The 13,455-nt window shown below is 36.3% G+C and overlaps 1 protein-coding gene across 2 annotated transcripts in view; it reads right to left on the reverse strand.

Moving 5' to 3' along the window:
- Nucleotides 1–13,455, reverse strand: part of MAN1A1 (mannosidase alpha class 1A member 1) — a 163,564-nt gene that overhangs the window by 92,731 nt on the left and 57,378 nt on the right. For both annotated transcript variants that reach the window (XM_045057964.1, XM_023254299.2), the window contains exon 5: nt 13,074–13,154. In XM_045057964.1, coding sequence (XP_044913899.1) covers nt 13,074–13,154 — 81 coding nt within the window. The remainder of the gene's footprint in view (nt 1–13,073; nt 13,155–13,455) is intronic.

Below are 13,455 nucleotides of genomic sequence, written 5' to 3' on the forward strand. Positions count from 1 at the left end.
CTATACCATTAAAGCTCTTCGACTTCCTCATTTTGCAGGACCCTGGAATCAATCGCTATTTGTACTGCTTTAGAGGAATTGGAAAACTCAAATTAAAATAAAGATCAATTATTAAGTTAAAAATAAACATTACCCTCAAGACTTACATTTATTTTATCATCATTGTAAAAGAATTTTCAGTTAAGTTATAAGATGAACTGTTTGCTTCCGAGCATACAATTAATGGTAGCATATTCAGATATAGCAGATCTCTCTTAGAAACAATTTGTAATGTAGTAGAAATGGATTCAGTTACTACAATGGCTAACCCTAAGACTTGCCAATGAACTATTTTCAAAAATGTCTTAAAGAAAAAACTGAAAAAAATACATAATCTATAAACCTATATCATAAAAAGGTAACACAAGAAAGCTTTATAAATGAAGTCTTCAGAGGAGTTATTGAAAAGGCACCTGCTACAAACTGAATGTTTGTGTCCTCCCAAAATTCATTTGTGAAGTCCTAATACCCAATGTGATGGTGTTTAGAAGTAGGGACTTGGGAGGTGGTTAGGTCTTGAGGATAGAGTCCCCATGAATGGAATTAGTGACCTTCTAAAAGAGACCCCCCAAAGCTCCTTCATCCCTTTTGCCATGTGAGGACACATGGAAAAGATAGCTACCTGTGAACCTGAAAATTGGTTCTCACCAGACAGTAAATCTTCCAGGACCTTGACCTTGGACTTCTGAGTCTCCAGAACTTGGAGAAATAAATGTTTGTTGTTTGTAAGCTATGTGTCTATGGTATTCTGTTGCAGCAGCCCAAATGGATGAGGATAATACCTAAATCCCAAACCACAAAATTTTTGCCAAAGCAAATTTTTGTAAATAAAATAGTTTCATATACTAGGTAAGATGTAATTTTTAAAGAAAACCCAAAACAAATTCACATCACACAATCAAATTTACTGTATTTATCGCAGGTAAAATTTCATCTAGCTGTAGCTTAAAAGAAACAGCTCTGCATAGGTATACAGATGCATTAAACCCAAGTAATTAGCTAATATGTGTTGTTTACATATCTACTGCCAACTCTAATCATCTGTACTAACTTCTTAAGGCTCTAGAGTCATGAATATTTGTCCAACAATCTTATATTTAAATTTCAGACTGTGTGAATACTTCCCTCGTTTTTTGTTTAAACAGTGACCTTTGTTCAGTGCATATTTTCATACACATTTATGAATATCATGTAAACAGTGTTTACACTTTATCAAATTTAAAAATAAATTCACTGATGCTTGGCAGTTTTTTTTAAAGACCGATTTTTACATTATACTTTTTCAGTCAAAATGTATTGCATAGTCAGGCATGCAGATAGACTCTGGCAAATCCCACCTTAACCACTTAGTCTTGTGATATTATCCTAGATCATGACATCACTCAAAACCCCTTCATTTTTAAAATCCCTTATTCACCCATCCAACTATATAGCCTTTACTTTCAGACCTTTCAGTCACCTGTAAATTACTGCTACTCCTGTTCTACTGTAACTAAACTTTGGGCAATTCAACCAGTCCATTTTCTAACCATCACTCACCTCCTTTTTTTCATACTGTCTTATACTCGTTTTGGACAGTGTAGTCTAATTTCAATAATATTTTTGCCAATAGCACAGAACCCATACATTTCTTTTTCTCTGTCACTTCTGCCTGGTAAAACCCAACTAAAACCAACCACCTACCTTCTCCTCCTTGTATATGAGCTACTGAGCAATATATACCTGGGAACCTAGGAAGACTGATGCCATCGTGAATTCATGTTCACCAACCTAGACACTCTACCATGTTTCTAGTCAACTGTCTCTAGAATGACAATTCTATATTATATACACTCAACATATGTTCTCTCTTCAAGTCTAGGCAGATGTCCTTGTCTTCTACTTCTTCGTATAGTTAACAGGGGCCATCAGATGGCCCATCAAATCTACAGAGTCACTGACATGTTTTCTCCTCTACTCTCAGTCTGCAATGGAGGAAGGACCCCTTCCTCAGGTCATCTGTCCTCTGAATCCTATCTTCCTCCACCTTCTTAAAGACTGTCTCCTCTTAAATGAAAGATAATTTTGATTCTACGCTATTACTCTATCAAAATACTCTCAGTAAAGTCACCTATGACCTCTGTATTGCTATGTAACAAAGATACTTTTCAGTCCTTGTAACAATTTGCCCTAGCAGCAGCCTTTGACACAGCTGAAGACTTATTTTTTCAAAATACTATTTTGTCTTGGCTAATCACATTGTACTGGTTTTCCTCCTACTTCTGGGCCCACCGCATCTCAGTCTCCTTCTCTAGTCCTTCTTCTCACTAATGCTTAAATGTTAAGGCCTCCTTTTCTCAACCTATTATATGCTATGGGCAACCCCTTCCCCTTCTATTCCTTCTACGATCATTTAGCTGTTGATGACTCATCTGTTCAGGCTATAGCCTACTACATCTATCTTGTATGTTTGAGATCCCTAATGTCTTGCTGTTACTTGGTATCTTGTAGCCAGAATGTCTGAGTTTGAAGCCCAGCTCTGCCACTTTGCATGCTTTTGAGCAAGTTACTTAACAACCTATGCTCTGTTTCTTCCTTCATAAAATGAGAATAAAAACAATACCTATTCTTATTTTATAGGGTTGTTGTGAAATCTAAATGATTAATATTTGTCAACAGAGACTGTCTTTCCCTTGTTTGTTGTTTCTGCAGCACCAAGTGCAGTGCCTCAGAGCAGGTATTCCATATGCATCTGCTGATTCAGTAAATAAGTGAACTTACCAGATGGCAAATTACTACAATTCTGAGGAATTTTCTACTAGCCCTATTAAATTTTAAATTCCTTGCTACAGCTACCTCTTGGTACCCTTCTAAAGGACACCACAATTTCAAAGAGAAAGAATACAAAGGATATCCTGGAAAAATACAACTTCTGTTTAAACACACACACACACACACACACACACACACACACCCTGGTACTAGAAATCCGGGTTGATGTGATTCATACAGTAAAAATGACTTGGAATACTGGTTTTAACAGACATTGTGAATTATGAAATGATTCAACATAAATATCAATATATTACCTCATCTCTTTTATTAGACTTTTGTAAAACCAGAAACGACTGGCTTGGGAACACTTAAGTCAAAGAGAAAGCAGTTGAAGGAAGAGCACCAGGTCCTCGACGTCTGGTCAACACAATAGGGTGCTGCCAAAAAGCAACGATTCACTCTCACATCAGACAACGACAATAGTGGTGACAGACATTCTTTTTTGATAGAGTACTTTATGTCTGTTTGTCAGCTTTATTTTTAAAATCTGGAAAGTTAGGCGAGAGGTCTACAATAGAAGATACTTCTTGGAGAAACAGATCTTTGTAGACTAATGCTAACAGGTAGCCTTTTCTTGAAAAGTTCCTGAAGATGAGAATTCCTATCCCAAGGCACAACCCTCCACTTACTACCTTGATGCCACAGGGGGGAAGTTTCTTCCTAGCAGTACAGATGGATTATGGTTTGGGGATCCTTGGAAAAGTTCCTCTCTTCTCGCAAATCCCTGTCTTCTGCTACTCCTGGTGGTCAGGAAGGCTATACATTTTAACTCAAGTCAGTGGCCACTGTGGCAGTCATTAACACTGTTCACTAAATTTTCCTCCTGGGGATACAGTGATACTATGCATCCCCTCCCCCAACCTTTTAAGTTACAGTGGCCATATGACTTGCTCTGGCCAATGAGATGTGGGCTGAAATAACAGGTGTCTTTCCAATAGATGCATTACAAGCCAGTGTGCATTTTCTAGATTCTCTTTTGCCAACTCCACCCTCCAACTTCCTGACTCCTATCTTGGCAAATGGAAATGATTAGATGGCAGTTGCTCCATCAGTCTGGGCTCTGGAGGGTGGATGATGAGACACAACTTCCTGACTCCCATCTTGGCAAATGGAAATGATTAGATGGCAGCTGCTCCATCAGTCTGGGCTCTGGGGGGGTGGATGATGAGACACAGAGTCATGGGCACAGCATATAGCATGGGAAGAACATGTGGAACATACAGAGCATACTGTCTTAAATCACTGAGATTTTGAGGCTGTCACTACATCAGAGCCTGGGTCTACACTCACTGATGTGAATTTGCAGTTTTCTTACTGTGTGCAAAGTACTGACCTAAACTAAAAGGGATCCAGATATTTCATTAAGAAATAAGTTAGGGGTGCCTGACTGGCTCAGATGGTAGGGAGTGCACCTCGATCTTGAGGTTGTGAGTTTGAGCCCCTCCTTGGGGGTAGAGTTTACTTAAAACACAAAAAATAAACAAGTTAATTTTCTGACTTTCCCTTTTCTTTGGGTGCCAACCTTTCTTGTTTGGTTTACAATCAGAGAAATCAGACCAGCTTCTGCCACTTATACATTAGTATGAATAAGTTTTAGAGCTGGAATTATTAGCAAACTGTAGAACTACTTTCAGGAATTGTAGAGAGAAAGTTCTTACTGATAAAATTTCTGTGCTTTTGCAAACCACTATAAACATAGGATAGATTTTTATACAGAGATAAACACATATAGCAAACCTGAGTTAAGGAGTATATATGATTTCAGCAATTCACTCTAGGACAAAAAAATGTAGTCACTTCATTTAACTAAAATGTATATTATTTATAATCAATTCCATATACTCCTAGCTGTTTTATAATTTTTTTAACGTTTATTCATTTTTTGCAAGACAGAGAGAGACAGAGCATGATTGGGGGAGGGGCAGAGAGAGAGGGAGATACGAATCCCAAGCAGGCTCCAGAGCTCCAGGCTCTGACAGCATAGAGCCTGACGCGGGGCTCTAACTCACAAACTGTGAGATCATGACCTGAGCCGAAGTCGGATGCTTAACTGAGCCACCCAGGTGCCCCACTCCTAGCTCTTTTAAAGTACATATTAAAGTTCCAATCATAATAAAATACTCAATGAGAGATGATTATAACTCATTAACCATGGAAATCTAATTAACAAATAAGCAAAATTACTATACTCTAATGTCACATTGAAACTTTTTAAGTGAAAACTGATGTTCACTATATCATATTCCTTTCTTTTGTAAAAAATTCAATAATAAATGCTAAACAGTAAATTTAATACCTAAAGTATATGTAATATCAACCTAAACTAAGAAGCATAAGGTTAAATACATCAGTACAAAATAACATAAGGAAACAATCAATAGCCTTTAGTAAACATGATTAAAATTGTTCTTTTTCAGAAAAGTAGCATAAGTGTACCATTAAATGGCTAAGAAAGTTTTAGCTGGATCGTTTCCTCAAACTAAAGCAAATATACATTGCACAATTCCTTTCCCATTTACCTTTTATAATTTCTTCTTTATGTTTACAATTTCACAAAATGTTCTAATGTCTATTCTGTTTTAAAGGTCCACCATAAATGACCAACGATACTTAGTAATTAATTAAATTTCGATGTAGTCTCTAGCTCACTGGTTTTCAAAACTTTCTCCTTCACAGAACCAGCAATTACAAAACAGACTTAAAAAAAAAAAAAGCAAGCTGTTCTGCCAGGATCAGTGGGAGGGGTTGAGGTGGGGAGTGGGGTACAGCTGTGGGGGCTTACACAGGGGATCAGAGATTGTGCATATTTTCAGCCACCTTGTTATATATTCTTTCTGTCTCAACACACTGCCTCAATCTTCCAGGCCATTTGCTTATTTACATTATCAATGCACAGATTTTGCTTTAAAATTAGAAGAATTTTCTGTTGGGTTTAAAAAAAATAAAAGTCACAGAAGGCCTGATAAAGGTTTAGTCAGAAACATTTACTAAATATTTTCTAGTGCTAGACACACAGTGTTCAGCAAAGGGATATAAAAACAGCAGAAATTTAATCCTTATTTTTGAGTTACACAGATTCTACTGGGGAAAGGGACGGTGGAGGAGTAAGAGGACCAGGAACAACAAGTGGTAACAGCATGCGCAGTGGATGCAGGAAGGGAGTCTTGGACTCCTCCTTGTAGGAGTAGAAGTGGTACCAGCAGTCGGGTCAGGGAGGGCCTCACTGAAGGGCCATATCTAGGCTGGGGGAGGTGGGAGAGCCATTCTGGGGATAGCAAGTGTGGATATAAAAAGTGCACAGATGTGCTTGGAATATTTTAGGAAGGAAAAAAAAAAGCACATTGTAGTTACAGAGGAAGGTGTATGAGGGGCACAATGAACAGAACTAGAAAAGATAAGCTGAGGCCAGATTATTAAAGGCTCTGTAGGCGGAATCAAAAAGACTCAACTTACAAAGTCACAAGGACCAGTGGAGGTTTGCCGGAAGGGCTGTGTGGTTACATCCTTACATGGTGTGAAAGTGCAAGACTGATGGAAAGGCTAAGAAGCTGGAGCTATGGTCGGGTCATGTGCATATCCTTAAGTCCGTTTTCTGCCTTGTTATCCTATCATTGCAAAAACAAAACTAACAAACCAAAAACACAAACCTTTCTTCTTACAGGTCTGTTCAAGTGTCACTGTTTTGGTTTAGAAGAGCTACATTTCCTCTCCAGAAGATAAAATCCACAGGGCAGGGATTTGAGGTGCTTTTATTCTCAGGTATGTCTCAAGGCAAGGAACAGTGTGCAGTGCCTGGCAGGAATGCGACCAGCATCACTACTTCTCTCATGTTGTGACTCCCCGCTTTATCTGCATCGCCGTCCAATCCCACACCACTTCAGGGTGCAGCTCTACTCAAACACACACCCACGAGAGCTCTCCTGCTGGCACCCTAACTCATCTAACAATCCAACACTTCCCTGTTAGCCTCCCTAACTCCTCCTCCTCCAACATGGGTCTTTCTGTTACCAAGTTCTTCCCCCCAAACTTTTTCCCAGAATATTGATGAAAAGGAGTTTTGGAAATCCAACCCTTTTCTCATCTTACAATGTATTTAGTATTCTTACTTTTGCTATTTCCCTTTCTTTTCTGCTAATTAATATAGACTTAGTTAACCATGTAGTATTTTTTTTCATACTATAGACATTTAAAATGAGGTGTTTTTCTAAGAACAACCTTGGTTACTTTCCACCGAATTTAAAGGGATGCTTATACTTTAGTTGTTTGTTGAGTAGTCTATTTTAATATTATAGATTCATTCCCTGATCCAGTTAAGAGATTTAAAAATTTTCAAGCGGTTTCACCATTTTAAATATGTGTATCATTTATGCTCAATCTTATATATTTTTTAAACGTTTTATTGATTTTGAGACTGAAAGAGAACCAGCAGGGGAAGGATAGAGAGGAAGGCAGAGGATCCAAAGCAGGCTCTGTGCTGTCAGCAGGGAGACCCACGTGGGACTTGAACTCTCAAATCATGAGAGCATGACCTGAGCTAAAGTTGGACACTTAACCGACTGAGTCACCCAGGTGCCCCCCAGTGTTACAGTTTGACTGTGGCATTACACATATATCTTACTAAAAAAATTTTATGGTCTGTAACATATAATAAATATTCTTCAAGAATTCAATTACTTAATTTTTCTATTTCATTATGCCATTATTTCAGGCCTCCTTTTAAACTGTACTACTCACATCTGTTATTTATTAATTGCATAGGCTTAATATATTTTGATCTTATAGTTTTATGACTTTTTTTCAATCCTTTTTGTGTGTGTGTTTTTGCAATTATGCCCTCTGTTGATATTTCTGCTTTCTGGATTCAAATCAACTTTATTAGAGACCATAATTAAATTACTATCCAGAGAGGAGGATATAAATCTAAACCCAATTTTTACAATTTAGGCAGGACTTGGGGAGATGGGTATTAATGTATTTCTGCTGGATTTTTTTTCCTGTTTATACCAGATAGTTCTACATTTTATGGAAAATTTAGTATGTATAAGGTGACATGTGGGTTATTTTACATTATCCAATTTTTAGCGTTTATAAAAAAGCGGTAAGAGAGAGAGAGATACAAAAAAGAACTCTTAATTATAGAGAACAATGTGATAGTTAGCAGAGGGGAGGGGTGGGGGATGGGTGAAATAGATGATAGGAATTAAGAACAGCACTTATCATGATGAGCACTGGGTGATGTATGGAAGTGTTGAATTACTACATTGTACACCTGAAACTAATATAACATTGTATGTTAACTAACTGGAATGGAAATAAAAACATTAATTAAAAAAATATTCTGACTTCATTCTCTGTTTTCAACAGCTCTGTGTGTATTATGCACATTTACTGTAAGTCACTTTAATTTCTTTGCAGAATAAGGCAGGAGACGGGTGAATGGTCTGGAAGACGACTTTATTCTCGTAGATGGTGGCAGATATTGAGTTTGAAAGGGAACCCCATCGATGCATCCTGAGTTTCCAAGGGATTTCTAAACATTTTTATAATTATTAGTCACTAATAAAACTCTACAAAATTAATGGCTAGAACCCTAGTACCCCAAATGTCTGAATCCTATTATGAGAAAAGAGTGAATCTTTCTACCACTAAACTCATATTCTCAATCTTATTTCTCTCTTCTCCACTCCATAATCCTATCAGTTTCCTATATGTTTTTCCCCTTGACATTCCTAAACTTAGTGGCATTAGCTACTTCTCTTTTCAGGAAGTCCTTCAGCAATCTTCTGTAGTGGTGTATGGAGCAGTTGATTTCTTTTGGTGAATTTGGGTAACAATACTTTTGCCACCTTTGAAATGAAGGGTATCTTGGCGGAGTAAACTGATTTAATATAAGGATCCATTATGTGTGTTTCCCCTGTGTTAGATCAGATGTCTTTGTGACCTTTATTCATTGACAGCTAGTTCTTCAATGGTTTTAGCACCCAGGAGTTGTTTTTTTGTTTTTCTAGTTCACATACATAAAACATACTAGTCAAATGTTTCCTCTGATCTTGGTAGTTCTAAATGTTCTCTCTTAATTTACAGAATAAAGTAGTTTTGCAAATCAGGAAAAGTTTTTTCAAGCATATCATTAAATTTATCAGTTTCTATGTGGTTTGTCTATTTCCTGTGACACCTTTACTCATCATAGTGACGTTGTGTCTTTTTTTTTTTTTTTTTTTTTGTGGGGGGGGGGCTTCAAAATATCTACTCTTTCCACTCTTTGAATAGGGCCTCAGTTTCCTCTTCAGGAATGATCTTTACTCAGTCTTCAAGGGACACTGAATTCAAACCCTATGGAAGATTTTTTTCTGTCATATCCTCTCTTTCATTCCCCAAGATCCCTAAGGGGCCACATGCCAACTGATGTCATTCTCCTGGGCCTTTGTGTCTTAACAAAGGTAGAAAAAATAGGGCATGTTTATTAATTCTAAGATGTCCCAGAGTGATTATCCAGCCACAGAGATTCTCTGTGGCAACTTGAGACTTACTTCCAACTTGTTTTCAGCCCTCACTATGAGTCTGTGGCATTACTATATCCTGTTAAATTCTCTTTCTGCTCAAGAAAGCCATTGGTTGCTCCTGTAAAACAAATAATACGTGATATATTTATGCATGCTACTTCCCACATGTATCATCTTCTCTTGTAATATCTTTTTTTTGCATTTTCCAACTTTCAATATCGTTTTTGCTTAGGTTACTCTTACTCTACAGTGAGGTTTCCTAAAATTTGTTCTGGGAAACATTATTTGTAACTCAGCAAATGTTACACTAGGAAAAAAGGAGAGAGGTTATAGTTAAGTATGGAAAACACAGGGATAAATAAAATTCAATTAGTTTCTTTTTCTGTACATTGTGAATTTCTAAGACAGAATATAAGATGTAGCTTTTTCTGAACTTATTTTTAGTATGTATACAGATACAAACTTATCCTGACATGTCTAAAAAAGAAACCAGTGCTCTGTAGAACACATTTTGGGTAATGATATTCTAGATACTGCTATTTACTATCTCGAATGAGGATTTTAGTTTCCCTTGAGCTTATAATGGAGCAATACTACCTATGTTATTTATATTTAATACTACTCATTCCTATTTACTATTCATCTTATCTCTAGCCTGTTTGTAATTCTTGTGATTATTTGCATTTTGTATATAGACTGAAAATCTTGTGGCTTGACTGTTTTTTTTTTAAGTTTTTCAATATTTATTTATTTTTGAGAAAGAGAGAGACAGAGACAGAGAGAGAGAGCAAGTGGGTGAGGGGCAGAGAGAGAGACACACACAGAATCTGAAGCAGGCTCCAGGCCTGAGCTGTCAGCACAGAGCCCAACATGGCCTGGAACCCACGAACCATGAGATCACGAGCTGAGCTGAAGTCAGCCACTTAACCGACTGAGCCACCCAGGCGCCCCATGGCTTGACTGTTTTTAATGGCACTACAAAATATTTTAAATGAGCTGGGGTGTTTTAAAAGTTTTGAATATGTCCCTACAATCCAACTATTTATCAACAGGTATGTCATATTCCCGTTGTAATTTTGGTAGGGTTTAGAATTCCATTGGAATTCTTGATTACTATTTAGTGTTTCTAATTGTAATTTTCCTGAAGCATGTAACACAAACAATTGGTACTTCCTCTTCTGTTTTTGCAATATAAGTTTAAGAATCTTGTGTTTATATCAATGTGGAGCTATATACTTCTGATGGTGATTTATAAGATGTTCTCAAAATACTGCTGAGCCTCAGCAATGAAATGGGAATGTTAAATTATTGTGACTTAGAACCCCTCTATGAGATGATTTAGGAAGATGAATTTTCCTAGACAAGATAAGTAAATACCTTAGTTTACATAAAAAATACAGTATAGAACATTATCAACAATCTGAAACTAACTAATTCATAAGTTGGCCATATTGATGTTCTTTCTATTAATGAATGCTCAATTATTTTGTTTTGTTTTGTTTTGATATGGAGACAAATAGCTTAAGCACAGATTTGAAGTAAAGTAATTTTTCTTGACCACATTCCTGATAGCCTATTCCCTGAGTGTTTGGGGTAAAATAATTTTTCTTGACCACATTCCTGATGGACAACTCCCCTGAGTGCATTGGTCAAATGAAATAGTCAGTGATGAGGTAACTGAGAGGAAAAAAGAGGAGATGGTGTTACAAAAGTCTAGTATTTATCACTTCTCACCAAGAAATCCCACTTTAGAGAATAAATATTTATTAGCTACATTATCCAAAATCCAGGAATACTAGAAAAAACCCAACTATCCAACATTTAGAGACTGGTTATGCAAAAACTATGCTGAGAAGATGAATCCTTATGTACTAAAAGTATATTCTATAGAAACAGAAATGCATGTAGGAAAGAAAATACCTTAAGTAATTTTTATAAAATTAAAATGTAGACAATCTAGATGTAATGAAAACAATGTTTTGCATGGGGATAAGCATAAAACAAATACACTAAAAGAATTATTTTCAATGGAGGTGTTCTTTGTAGTCTTTAGTTTACTAAAGTTATCTAAGTATGGAATAAAAAAGCACCTTTACAAGATCTGAGGCAAATGATTTTATCTATAGGAAAAATATCTGTGGGTATTATAGTTATATAAAGTACATAAATATACGTCTATAATAAGCACACATGCATATGAAATATATATGTATATAAACTTAAGTCACTGTTACAGGTGAAAAAAATATCCCAATTAAATATGATGCAAATTTAAAAGAAATGTTACTTGTTTCTCTTTATATGCTCAATTATCCTATTTGAGCCCAGATATATGCTAGCATGCCATTCTTACTTCCTCCAAATTGTCTCACCTCCACATAAATGATGAACAAAGTTAAAACCAAGTTCAGTGTAAGTATGTCATGTCAAAAACAATGAGAATACCAGGCACTGGACACTCAAAGACAAATATTCTAAAAGCAGATACTTGCTAACTAAAATAACATTAATTTTCAGTATATCTTTTTAAAAATATGGATTCTCTGGCTTAATGCTTAGAACATCTTAAACTAAACTGAACACATGAAGTTATGTGGGACTGGAAAAAAGGAAGAAGAGGCATGATGTGCCAGAAAGTCTCTTTACCCTGGCTGAGAAGGCGACAGAATCTATAACGAAGAAAAGAATTTAACACTTCAACAGGACAGATATAGGGGAATATAGAAGCCATTTATATACTTTAAAAATATCTACGGTAGAATAAAATCTAAAGACGGAGAGAACGTTAAGATTGCGCGGGCTGCTTTGTTATGGCTAGGAAAGTACCCGAGAGACAGGAACAAAGTCAAGCAGCTTTTCTCATTAAACATTTATTGCTCTGCTTAAATCTGTTTGAAGGAGCATAGAAATACATGAAATACTACACTAGGTAAGATCCACTCTAGCCAGAATGCTGAGGCTCACACAAATCTGACTGACATGAAATTGAAATATCTGACTGTTTTGCCTTGACGTCAGCTTTTAATACTGTCAACATTAAAGACGAAGTCCGCTCCAACAACTTAGTGGAAACTTAAGATATTCATAAAGTTGTCCAAAACCTTTCAAGAAAATAGCATTCATACTCTATACAAGCATGATACAAAAATCCTTTCTTAATCTGTCAATAAAAGGCAGCTAAATGAAAAATTCCTGCTTTCCTCGGAACAGATAATTAATTGAGCTTTGCTCTAGGAAGAGCTCCAAAGCACTTTACACAGGGACACACTGGCCTACAGGGCTTCTCACTGCAAGGCTGATATCACTCACCCTCTCAATTTCTTAAACACTGTAATTTTTATATCTTACCTGTCAAAATGTCTCTACCTTAAAAAAGGTTTTTATTAAGCTAACATTATGCTAACATTAAAATAATTTTTAAGGAAAAAACAATCATTCACAGGCCTGCCGTTGCACTAAGCCTCTTTAATTGGTCAACAGGCATAGGTGATTTATGGTTGTAACCACACCACACCTAACGGAATGGAGGCAGGCTTTTTTAAAGGCATTGCTTAACATTTCCTTACAACTTGTGCCCAAATCTCCCAGTGTGCTGGTCTAATTAGTATATATTATATGACAATTCATTGTATGCTTGAGGCCCATCAAAATATGAAAATAGGTACCATAGAAAGCACATTTTACTCCAAAAAATGTAATTTTATTGTTTCATCTTACCTCTTCTCCAGACAGATAGTAGGCTGAGAGTAGTCCACCAACGAAGCGTATATTTACTTCAAAAACAGAAACTTCAGCATTCTGTGGAAATAGAATAAAGAAGGTTCATACATAAATGATAGCACACAATTGAGAAAAATGCCATCATGATAAAATGTGCCAAATATTTAAATTTTACTCCATCTTATGTTTGCCCAGAGCAATTTACATACAAGAGAAAATGTTCCTCTCTTTTAACAATGTCAAAATATATGTAAACAAAAATAATTTTGACTCTTAACAATTATAAAATATTTCTAAAATTAAGTTATGCGCCCTCTGCTCAACAACAGATACGGTACTTAGCTGGCATTCTCTATTTGTGCAGATGCCGCAGGGCCAG

This window comes from Felis catus, chromosome B2 (genome assembly GCF_018350175.1).
Source record: "Felis catus isolate Fca126 chromosome B2, F.catus_Fca126_mat1.0, whole genome shotgun sequence".
In the NCBI taxonomy this organism is placed as follows: domain Eukaryota; kingdom Metazoa; phylum Chordata; class Mammalia; order Carnivora; family Felidae; genus Felis; species Felis catus.